This window comes from Melospiza melodia, chromosome 5 (genome assembly GCF_035770615.1).
Source record: "Melospiza melodia melodia isolate bMelMel2 chromosome 5, bMelMel2.pri, whole genome shotgun sequence".
Classification (NCBI taxonomy): Eukaryota; Metazoa; Chordata; class Aves; order Passeriformes; family Passerellidae; genus Melospiza; species Melospiza melodia.
This window is the reverse complement of record NC_086198.1, coordinates 18,475,470-18,487,695: the sequence shown is the minus strand read 5'-3', so window position 1 is coordinate 18,487,695 and position 12,226 is coordinate 18,475,470. Positions and strand designations below refer to the sequence as shown.

Sequence of the window (12,226 nt, the reverse complement as noted above, 5' to 3'; positions counted from 1 at the left end):
CTGTACTGTTCATTTTCAGAATCCTTTTTGGAGTATATCTATGCTTTGTGCTTGCATACACTTATTGCAGATATATTGGTCCTACACTGAGCACAAATAGCACAACATTTGACCCTAAGCTGTTGGGTTTCTCTGCTACATTATCATCTTTGTAGGTTTAAGATGGAAATGTAGTCAATTTATGGTTCTTGTCTTGTGAGGATTTTTTTACATCACAGTCTTATCATTTGGTAAGGACTGGCAATTTTGGGTTGCTGTTTTTCCAGATATTATCCTGTGACCTTTTGGCACACAGAAAAGATAGACAAGTAACTTTGCTTCCATCGTGACATGGATGCAGTATGTTTTGTTCATGGAACATCTTGTTTTATTTGAATGTGTCAAGTATGCTGTTATATGAAATGATGAATGTGCTTTCCTTCCTTTTAAAATATTATTTATATAAAGTTTTTTAAGTATAAAATTATGTTTATTGTTAATGGATTAAGCCTTTCTGTAGTGGTGTGGAACAAGTTAAACATCTATTTAATATGCTTCACCAAAATCCGTCTGTCTTTCCAAAGGGGCATTCCTTCCTTCTCCTTCTACCCTCATTCCTTACAATTCCTCTGTCTTTTTTACCCTTTTCCTCACAAATTAAATCCTCCCAATAGCCACAACCTCACTTGCCGGTTCTCCGATGTTATACTAATTTTCCTATGACTATTTTTCCCACTTCTTTGTGATATCCTGATTTACTCATCCTTCCTATCCCATTTTTTACAATCCTAGTCCAATTTGTTACTTTTTTAAGTGATCCCTTTTTGATTTTTGTGAAATTGAGAGCAACCTGAAACTCATTTACCATTGTGATCAACTGGTGTGAAATCAATTATAAAATGAACTCTCTAAACCTCTTACACTGCTTGAAGGTAAGGTCATCTTTACTGGTAGGTTTGTTGAGGGGAATCAACTAATTGCCCTGAGAATGAAAGCATTGGAATTTTCACATTTAAAAAGAAAACTCAGTGTGAAATCAAAGGATTGAATTTTGGTAAAACAAATAGATGAAACATTGCCTGCAGAAGACAGAATATTTGAATGTTGAAATGCTTAAGTAAATGATCTAATTATCACTCTGGTTACTTTATGATGCCAAGACAATGTGAAATTGTTGGAAGTGTCATAACACCTCTCCATCAAGCAGTTTGAGTGTTTTGATTCCTGTAACAGGGTTTGAAATGGTCGTGTTTTATTTGGAGTGACAGCAGTGCACCCTCAGTTATGTCCATGGGTTTCCATGGGCATCACAGAGAACAGGATTTGTTCCAAACTCTTACCAGGGTGCAGAGGGTCAGTTAGTAAAGGATGCTCCTGGCCAGGTTCACCCTTGATGTGACACCCTGGAAGCTGATGGAATTGAGTCAGTCATCCCTGTGAAGCATCTGTGCCACAGGTCTTTTATCAAAACACTCTGCTGATGGATTCTGCTCTCCCAAAGTTACTTCTGACTAGTGGCAAATCCTCTGGGAAGCTGACAAGTTCAGCTTAGTGAGCATGTACCCTTCAGTGCTATCACTGACCAAAATTGGTGACCTCTTATTTTGGACTGCAGATTGGGGGGATTTGCAGATTTGCCTCTGTCTCAAGAAATCAATTATTTCAAGCCCTGTTCTAGGTTTCAAAACATTCATAATACTGATATGAAATACCAACACAAACTAATACAAACTGATTGCAGTTCTTGCTTGTGATCATATAATTTATTTTTCCACATAATGCACCATCCAAACCTGAACACAGTGGTAAGTGTCCTTTCAGCTCTCCATTGGCTTAAAAAGAAAAACCCAAACTTTAAACCTAATCTTTCTTTATTTTCTTTTTTCAAAAGAATGAAACTTGTTTTATCCAAACCATTGTATCCACAGGGGGAAAAGGGAAAGAAAGGCAAAAAAGGGCCTAAAGGGGAGAAAGGAGAACAGGGTGCTCCTGGATTAGATGCACCTTGCCCATTGGTACGTCTCGTTTGTGTATTGGAAGATCAGTCATCCTGCTGTAAACTGATGGAATAAGAGATGAGGGGAGAGGAACAAGCACCAGCTACTGTCTAACCTGTTGCCCTTTGTTAACAGCTTCATCTCAAGTGCAAATTCTGGGGCAGACTTTGTTTGTAAACCTCCTAATGGGAAGGGGTTAAAGCGCTAGACTTAAGAACTTTGGTCTAAGTTTGTGAGGTTTTGATAGTGAGTTTTTTGGGGTTTTTTTCTTCATTTTTTTCTGCAAAATACGTTGGAAAGAAACCAAATTTGGAATGTGCCAGAATCAGTGCCCCACAGGTTTAAATCATTAGCAGTCAGCTTGTTCCTCTTGCCTCTCTGTTGTTTTTTGTTCACTCCATTTAAGTCAATACTGAAGGCATTTCTTTGACAGTAACATTGCAAGTTAATCTTTACAAACAGGGATTCCGTGGAATTAAGGGGGAAAAAGGGGAGCCAGGCCAGCCTGGCCTGGATGGGCTGGATGCCCCTTGCCAATTGGTACAGTATTTCTCTTTCCTACCAACCCTGCATGCAGTTCCTTTGTTTGTAGTCAGCCATTCTCAATGTAAAGCAATGTTTTTCTCAGCTGACGTAACATTTCTCATGTAACACATGCATGTGCATGAACAAACCAGCTGCTTCAAGTGATCATAACTGCAGTGAGAGAACACATGTTTTTGTTGACACCTTAAGCCTAACTCTCAGCAACTTGCTCCCACATGACCTGGTAATTTATAAGTTTGTGCCCTTCCTACATTTTCCCTGAGAATCATTGGTTTGTTACTTTCCTCGCTCAATACCCATTGCCTCACTCACCCTGAACCCAAAGTTGTAGAAATCCAGCACAACGTTCACCTCTAATCAAGTCTGATGACTTCTGTCTGCACTGGCTCAGTTCCACACCCTGGCCTGTCCCATAGCTACTCTGCACCCTGGTCTTCCTCCCAAATCCTTGCCATCTTAGGGGCATGTTTTCACAATTTAGCCAAAATGAGAGTCACAAACAGAGGGATGTAAATACTGTTTCTACAAATCAAGGTTTTCAGTAAGCCAAGCTGGAGCTTGGCTTCCAGACCATCCACAAGTGATGTTTGTGGTGTCTGGCCTGTTCATCAGAGTATTCAAACACATCTGGAAGTAAAAAGCTTACCTGATGTTTGTAAGAATATAACAGTCTGCAGCCCAAACCCTCATTGTCTTTGTTATTTAATGTCCTCAATTTAATGGTCTTACCCCTGGAACTTACCCTCCTGGAATACACACAACACTCCCCACCCTATGCTAGCATGAATTCAAGTTCCCACCTATACTAAAATGCTACTTCTTGACCCTCTCCCTTGTACCAATCTGGCAACAATGATTTTTATTTAGAGGTAAAGTAAGTTGGAGCTCTTTTCCATTTAAGAAAGAAAACCCCAAATGAATAGTACATGCACATTTCCTAAAGATACAAGGAAGATTTTCTTTTTAATTGTTCACAGTAAAATTCGATCTGCATGTTCTGATATTGTTTGGTGGTTAAGCACGGTTCTCTGAGATGAATGTTAAGTTTAAGTAGGTTTTATTTTGACTGTAGCACTTCTATTTGAAGTCACTTGCTTTTTAATTGTAAATACATAGTCCATTAAGATTATTCCATAGTCCGTGTTGTTTGCTTCCAATTAATGGTAACCATAGCTCATATTTTGTTGGGGATAATCAAGCATGCTTTTGGAATTTAAAAATGTTTCCGTGTCTCTGTATTATCATTTATATGTGAAGATTCACTAACAATCATTGATAGATCAAAAATATTCTGTTTGTGGATAATTGCTAGAATAAGCTGTTTAGCATGCAGCACTGTCTCTTGTTTAGGTAGCAAGTAATTCATACCAGACCACATGCAAGTATATTCAAAAATCCATATTAACCATTATCTTTTCATGTAGGTTAACATTAAGTATTGATAATCTAAATTCTAAGAAATCTAAAGGCCTAATTTTTTTTCTGCTTATGCATAGTGTAGTTACATTGTATATGCTCCTAATTCTGAGCGTATAACTCCCTGAATAAACCCTGGGCAGCCCTGTAAATTGGAATTAGATCCATGAAAACCAGTATGACTCCGGTCAAAAGCTGGCCCTGATCTTACTGGATGCATGGAGAAACGTGAAGGTAGAAATGACACATGAAAAGGAAGGCCTCTTACTAACATGAGAAGAAATTAGATGGCCATGTTGTCTAAGTACTGAAATAATCAGTGGTGCTGTGCTGCCCTGCTCCCACTGCTGATGTTTTCTTCCACTGTGGCCCTCAAGGTATGTCCAGGCCTTAGGATTTCACTGCTTCATTCAAAAACTGATATTGAAAGTTAAAAGATCCTACTCCCATTTGAGTCCTGCTGTCTTATCACAGAGTGACCTTTGAACAAGGAGCCCATAAAACATAATACTCTCCAGATAAAATGATAGTATTTTTTTTCTCACTGATCTTGTACATTCAGATACAGATTATTGTGAATAAAACAGATTATATGTAAAATAACATGTAACCTGTGGTCTAGTAGCAATAAGAAACTGATGAAGAAGTTCTAATGATCTAGAAAAAACCCCAAATCTTTGTGGCAGAGAAGTGCACATATGTATTTACAGTGTAAACTTTCCTGCCTTTGGCTTTCCCTTCACTTTGAGAATAAGAGAGGAAATAAGTTAACTGGGAGCTACTTCTTAGATAGAAAGTCAAAGCTGCTTCAGCTGTTCTAACAGATGTTGATGAAATATCTATTCTGTCAAACTTGTTTATGCTCTTTTTTTTTTCATCCTTTTGCTCCCCTTGAAACAGGGTCCTGATGGATTGCCAATGCCTGGCTGTTGGCAAAAGGTAGGATGGGCAGAGCTTTTTCTTTTCAGGACCTGTATGTCCTCAGAACACAGAAATGCCTGTCACAATCATACTGAACATTATCAAGATAAACTTCAGAGCCTCCTAGACAGACATATCCAGCAATGCAAGATCAGACCTCTCCATGACCTTAGTTAATGTGATGTGTTGTAATTTGTGTAGAACAATTCATTTAGGCAGTACTGTAGAAATAGTTGGCATTAGTTTTGTGAAAAGTCCAAGACTTTTCTTTGTTCACATGAAGACTCACACATCCTTTGGTTTCTGCAGATGATCAGTGCTTCCTATTCATTATAAAAGCTCATGGATGTGTCATTTTTGTCAAATATATCTGTTGATCTATTATTATATTGGCTTTCTGGAATACTGAGAAGGACAGTATATCCTGACCTTTTCTTTGCATTTCTTGTCTATTCAATAAATCCTCCGGGGTTTTGTGTTTCATGGCAAAATTAACTGGTGACATTATTTTAGTAAATATTTAACCTAGATAGTGCTTGATTTAAAAACACAGCATTCAGAATAATGTAGTTGGAGGGATACTGGCATATAAAATATCAGAAAAGATGAAGCATAAGTGAAATCCTGGGTGCATTTATCTCTGAAGAATCGTTGGTGCTGAGAAAATAACTATCCATATTTGCAACTCTGCCTTATCTATGTATTTGTCTGAATAGATGTCTGAAATATCTTACTAATTTGATTAATCTGTATCTCTTTTTGTTTCTGCAGTGATGAATCTAACCTTACAAGCATGAAGTTGTGTATATAGTGCTCCACTTTTTTATTTATAGTTGAGAACTGAAAATTTGATTTTACAAGTCTGAGATATGTTTACATGTAGCTGCTTCTACTTGTTTGCAATAGTCCATACATACATCTGTTTTTCACCTACATCTGCAGTTAGATGATACAATAACTGCAGGATAAACCTGCAAAGATTGTCTCTCTAATGGGAGAGATCTCAAAATAATGATCAGTAATAGAAATTAATATTTCTGTAAATTCTTATATTTTGGCTTGTGGATGTGCATGGACAATGAGTGCCATGAACTAGTTTACAAGAAATTGTGACCAAATAAGAGCAAAATGCTATGAAATGTACTGTACCAGCTGCTGTTGGAGTTTACTGACTTGGCTTCCATGTCCATCTTAAGCACGTCACTGATCCATGACACCGCATCTGCCCGTGTGCACTAAAAGCATGAGTGTGTGTGCCAGACCTGCCTGCCGTGTGACCGTGAGTGGCTGCTGACGGTGGCCTTTGATTCCAGCTTCTCAGTCATTTCCTTTTGTCATCTCAAGGGAGTCACACCATGGCTCATTGCTAAAAAGAGATAAACCAGAGGAGCGTAGAGAGAGGCCTTGAATTTTTGGGGAATAGCATTCCAGCTGCAGGTGGATGGCTTCCATTCTTGCGGGATACTTGGCCCCTTGGATGAGAGAGGGCCCCGCCTGTTGATCAGCATCGGTTTGCCTTGCACTGCTCACAGCCCTGAAGACATTCACGATAAGCCCTGTCGAGTCCTTCATCGGGGGGACAGAAGATTGAAGAAGAAACCAGACTTGTCTGTGGGTTGTTTGAAAAGGTTACAGAGGTGCTGCAGGGATCATTTGATGGCAGACACCGCCTGAGACCAGATGCTTCTCAGCCTCACTCGAGGACGAACAGAGTGTATGCACTCTGCACGTTGTATTTTGGGACTGCTACAGGAGAAAGCACTCTTGAGGTGGGGATGAATCAGATCATCCTCCAGAGGAGGATAACAATGGAACTGACCTGAGATGTATGTATCATGGTGTGGTTTTCAGATTATTCACTTTGAATTACACATAACTAGCTGAACTTCTCTACGGGAATTTGGAAGCAATGCTTGGTTTTGTTTCCTTTTCCTGTTTCTGTTGCCATAAAGAATGCATTTCAATAATCTATTCAACATTTGTGATGACGGCATTGAAGAAAATACTTTCAAGCCACATATTCGTCTTGTTTCAGTATTAACAGTTTTTATTTCAGAGTCTTTGAAGCCTTTAAGTCTAGAAAAGAAAGAGTTTATTTTTATGTTTCACAGAATGATGTATTCATCTTGCTCCTTTTATGTTGTTACGGTTATTTTAGTGGACATTATTGCTCAAAAACCATTGGAGAGAAACAATTCTGTGTGATTATCACTGCACGCTTGTCACCACACTCCACTGTTGTTGATTGTTGATGTGTTGATTTTTCTCCCTTTCTGTTCAGATGGCTTTCTAGAGAAACATTTCCCTCTCCACTAATTTTTTTAATGCTAGAAATATGTGATTTGTGCACATTTGTAGTTTTGCCACGAGGTATTTTTTACAATTTTGAGTCTTCATATGGTGCACTGAAGTTAGTTTGAGAGTATAATTTATGAGAAATGGTGCCATATTTGGCAGATGGAAATTCTTTTTATATCACTTCTGTTCCTAATGTATATAGCAGAATCATCCCGTTTTTAGGAGGATTTTTTTTGAGAAGTTGTCTTTCATATGTAGACCAAAACTAAGTTGAAGAAGACAGCTTGTCTCCATTCATATGAGGGCACCTTTTGCCCTTTTTAGAACGCACATTTTTCCTGGCTCCATCATTTCTAAATCATATGAAGATGGGGTCACACTTTTTGTATTGCTTCACAATCTCAGATCAATGGAAATGCCACTATAATTGAATATTTCTCTTTGATTAATCTTTATTGTCATTTTGGTATATTGGAGTCAAACCCAGCTTTTCATTGAGGAAAACCCAGATTTTTAAAGCAAAAAGTCAATTTAGTGGCCTCCAATTAGTGTTATCTTACTAATTCAAACAAAAATCTCACACTATACACTGAATACATGTGTATTTTTACTGCTCAATCCCTTCTTTCCAATAGTAAGAAATAAACAAGTGTTCACAGAAATGAGGAAATATGTTTTGCTTTCCCTAAATTTTCAGAGATGCAAGTATCAACCTGTTAGAGTAGTGATGATTTCAACAGTGGGAACCTTCAGGAGGGACAGAGAGAATATAAAACGTTACCGGAGGGTTACAGCCATAGCACCACTGAGGGCCTTTCAGAGGGAGGACAGGAGCAGCACCCTGTAAGCCTCTGAGCTGCCACTTTCAGGCTGCTGTTGAGGCAGCAGTGTCTCCAGGAACCAGCAGGCTGGGTGAGGAGCAAACTCACCAGGAAAGAGTCGCTCGCGCCGTGTCCTGACTTGGCACATTTGGCTGCGTGGATGGCACATGTGGAGACCAGAAGCTGAATGTTTGTTAAGATATCGAATACTGGCAATCAATACAGTAAGATGAAATATTTTTTAAAGGTCCTTCAGAGTATTTACCTGCAAAATCAAGTAGGATGTTCATTATCTGGCTTGATGATTTAGCAACTCCATATTGAGACTGTCCACAAACACAACTAATTTAAGAAATAGCAACAAGATAAATAATGCTGATAAATAATTAGCACTTTCTTTCTTTTTTTTTTTTTTTTTAATTTGTATACTTACATTTTTTAACTGCCCTCCTAGCATCCATTTCTATATGCACCAATAAAGTTAGCAGAGCTTTGGCCCACAGTTTTGTCATTCAGGAAATAATTATAGATGCTACTGTTAAATGTTAGTCAAAACTCAATTCTCCTTTAACTCCCTTGACACTGAGACCCTACTGAAGGAACACTTCAGCACCTTCATTTGCTTTCTTTTCTGTCTTGTAAATTAATTTCTTTATTAAATTTTCGGCAGGTAGGAATACTTTTCAAATAATCTTACTTGGCTTTTTTAGCCTTTGTGTTGTTCAGTATCATGGAATGTTCATTCCTTTTAAATAACCATGAGTGAGCAGTAAATAAACAATTTCATTTGAATGGTTAAACTACATACATAGATTTGGCATTAATACTTGCATCTCAGATTGAATTGAAATGAAACTTAAAACTGTCTAGAAAAGTTGCATGGTCAGTACAAGAGAAAAAAAAATTAGGTTTAATATTCCATCAAGAAAAGCACCCTGTGAAGACTTGCAACGTGTTTGTTTTGTTCAAGAAGCAACTATTTCTGGTGCTAGTATATCTTTTTCCTTTTGATGGCAAAGCTACAGTTTGAACTGCCAGTGTGTTGTTGTATCTTTTAGTGGCATTCCTGCAGGAAGATATGATTTGTTTTGTTTAGTTTGTGACAGGAACAGTAGTTCTTCTACCAGTCTTTTCAGTTGTAGAAATGTGTAGTGGTATTAGTCTACACAGTTTCTATATCCCTGACTTTTCAGGTATGAATAATCCTTGTTTCTTTGAGAGTTTTCAGTATTTGTTTCATATGAAGTTTTGTAATTATCTGTTACTCCAGTGCATTAAAGCCACATTGTGCAGAAATCCTGCTACAGAGGCCGCAAATCTTTTAAGCACTGTATGGAATATGTCTGACATACATGGTCTTTGTCTTCATATTCATGGACTAACTATGGGAAAGCTTTCTTTCAGGATGCTTTGGAAAACTTTAATTTTTCCTGAGGTAAAGCATGAGATGTTAAATCACAGAACAATGATACAATGTATTTTTTATTTCTATTTTTATTTATTGCTGGTCGTGATGTCATATTCTGATAGTGTAGCAAAGCAGAATGATACTCTTCGTGCAGCTGTTTGTATATTCTTTCAGTCTATGGTGTAAGTAGTATGAAAGAGTTTCAAAACAATCGGATCCATTTATCTGCACGTGTGTAAAGTATGGAGTTTTTTTTAAAGTATGGAAAAGGAATAATTCTTAAGGTTGGTGTATGGTGTGGACAGTTAGCTTTGGCGCCCCAGTGAGCATCACACCGTGGACGGGGTGCGTGTGCCCACGAGAGAGACAGAGCAACCCCAGGTGAGATCAGCTGGCCTCTGGTGACAGAGCAGCCCCAGGTGAGATCAGCTGGCCTCTGGTGACAGAGCAGCCCCAGGTGAGATCAGCTGGCCTCTGTGACAGAGCAGCCCCAGGTGAGATCAGCTGGCCTCTGGTGACAGAGCAGCCCCAGGTGAGATCAGCTGGCCTCTGGTGGGAGGGTGCTGCTTGCAGGATACGTGGCTGGGATCCTGGATCCCCATGGGGCGAGGAGGGAGGTGTCCCACTGTCTGCCCCAGAACTGAGATGGCAATCCCGGCTCAGCCATGCAGGGCTCGTCCCTGGCTGTGCCTCCCCAGCCCCAGCAAGGGCAGGGGACAGAGAGAAGCCCTCTCCTTGCAAAGCTCTTTGAAATACACGGGAGGGAGCACCCAGGTGTTACACTTTGTAATGAGGGGCATATTACTGCCCTCGGCAGTGGGGTTTTGCCTGAACCAGGGCTACTTCAGTAAGAACTGCAGAGATATTGTCAGCCTATTTTATTGGAAGTGATGGAAAGGTTCAAGGCATGCAGAGGTTGACCCTTCCCTTCAAATTTCCTGATCTCTGCTGCTTGACCATCTTATATTACATTTTTAAATCTCTGTATTTTACCTAATGAGATTCCTAAATTTTCACACTAAAGACTCACACAAAGCACATCTGCAAAGATAGTGGTCAAAAGAAAGTATAATTTGTAGTCATTGTAAAAATTCTGTTTCAGTGACTGGAATTAAAACTAACACTGATTTTTTTTTTCTGCCATTTCTTTTTATGGATGTCAATGTTGCTGTAATGTACAAATGAAGGTTTTCTTGCACCCTCTGTCATTAAAGTATTTTACTTGGTGGTTGGATTCATTAAATGCAGTTAGAAACAAGTGCCTGCCACCATTATTTCTGAAAAGGATACTCTACAGAACAAGTGGAGTTTGTATTTTAAAAGGGATTTGGAGTGTTGTTTTTGTTTCATTTTGTTTTTAAATGCATCCAATTATCAATGCTGCTTGGAAATTGAATTTTCTTTGAAAGCAGGGGGCCTTAACCTGGGACCGTTAGTGTTTTACTTGTTTCTATTTTAAAAAGAAATTGTATTAATCTCCCAGATCCCATTGGTACTTGCACACTTCCCTGAAGTATTATGGAGAGTTGGGTTGGTGGAAGAATGTTTTACATATTGTTAACATATATGTGGATATTCTTATATTATTGTACATGTTTGGAAAAATATCACACAACTTTAAAAATGTTGCTAAGATGTATGTATCTGACTTTTTCCTTTGGAAAATATTATATATTTTTATTTGTATTTTTTACTTTTTTAAGTTCATCTATATGTGCTGTTATTTTTGTATTGCAAATGGTCTCAGAAATGAAGTAGAAGAGATAAAAATACAAAGAAAAGTAATTTGGCAAGGATTTCAGTGTATGGGGGGAAAAATACATGGGTCAGTATCATATTATCAATACTAGAAATATTTTGAGTGTCTTAGCACTGTAAATATGTCACAAGACCTCTTTTGATGAGTAGTGTAAAGAATTGCGAGGTTTTAATCACCCATTTTAATTTGTTATTATTTACCACTTTCTTGTGGCCACTGGTCTGGACTTAATTGAACCCGATCAAACAGCATGCTTTTGTTTTTATTATTAAAATTTCTCCTTGTTTTTCAGTTTAAAATTGTTTTGTTTTCTTTCAGTTTTGTACTTCAGGTTTTGTTTCTTGCTTGTGAGAAGTTGATCTTCAGAATTATTTTTACACTATTTATGATTTATTTTCATAATGTAAAAAGTGTGTAATTATTAAAATATTAATCCAACCATTGGTGCTGATTTTGAATAGCTATAAAGTTCTTAATGTTGATGCAAAAAACTGTTCTAGTCTGTCTGGATTGGAAAATGTGTGTGCTGCTTTGTGCCAACCTGAAGTTTGAAGTCTAGACCAAGTTGTGTCAGACATTCACACAAAAATCAGAGCCTCTGCCACCTGTGCAGTAGGAAAACTCACCTTCCTCTTCATGTTCTTAATGTGTCTTTCCCACTTCCAAAACAGTGTCTCTTCATTATCTGTTCTAAACAGGCAGCCCAGGCTGTGGGCACCCCCAAATTATCTAAGGAAGAAGCTTTACTGCAGAGCTTGGAGCCTTTCCTCACCCTGGGGAAGTTGCAAGGATCTATGTATTTACCAGAAGTTGGAACTATTGCTTAGGCAAGTTCAGAGGCCCCCGGGATCTAAAGAAATAAAGCTGAAAATCAACAGTCTCCCTTTTCTGTAGTTCTGAAGGTGAAAAATAAACCTGAACTGCTGAGAAATAAAAGATATGTGCAGGCAGCGTCACAAGTAACAGTGCAAGCTAGAAAATGTGAGGGTCTCTTTTCCTTAGATACAGTTTGTTTTGTAGTAATTATTATATTAATAATAATTATTATAAAATGGTATATTTTTAAACACCCTGGTTTAAG

The 12,226-nt window shown here is 38.2% G+C and overlaps 1 protein-coding gene across 1 annotated transcript in view; it reads left to right on the top strand.

Annotated features, from left to right (window-relative positions):
• The window catches only part of COL25A1 (collagen type XXV alpha 1 chain), a 297,045-nt gene extending 285,462 nt beyond the window's left edge, over positions 1-11,583 (top strand). The window contains exons 35-37 of the mRNA XM_063156471.1: positions 2,439-2,516; positions 4,839-4,877; positions 5,631-11,583. Coding sequence (XP_063012541.1) covers positions 2,439-2,516; positions 4,839-4,877; positions 5,631-5,633 — 120 coding nt within the window. The 3' untranslated portion in view covers positions 5,634-11,583. The remainder of the gene's footprint in view (positions 1-2,438; positions 2,517-4,838; positions 4,878-5,630) is intronic.
• Positions 11,584-12,226: the final 643 nt, after the last annotated feature.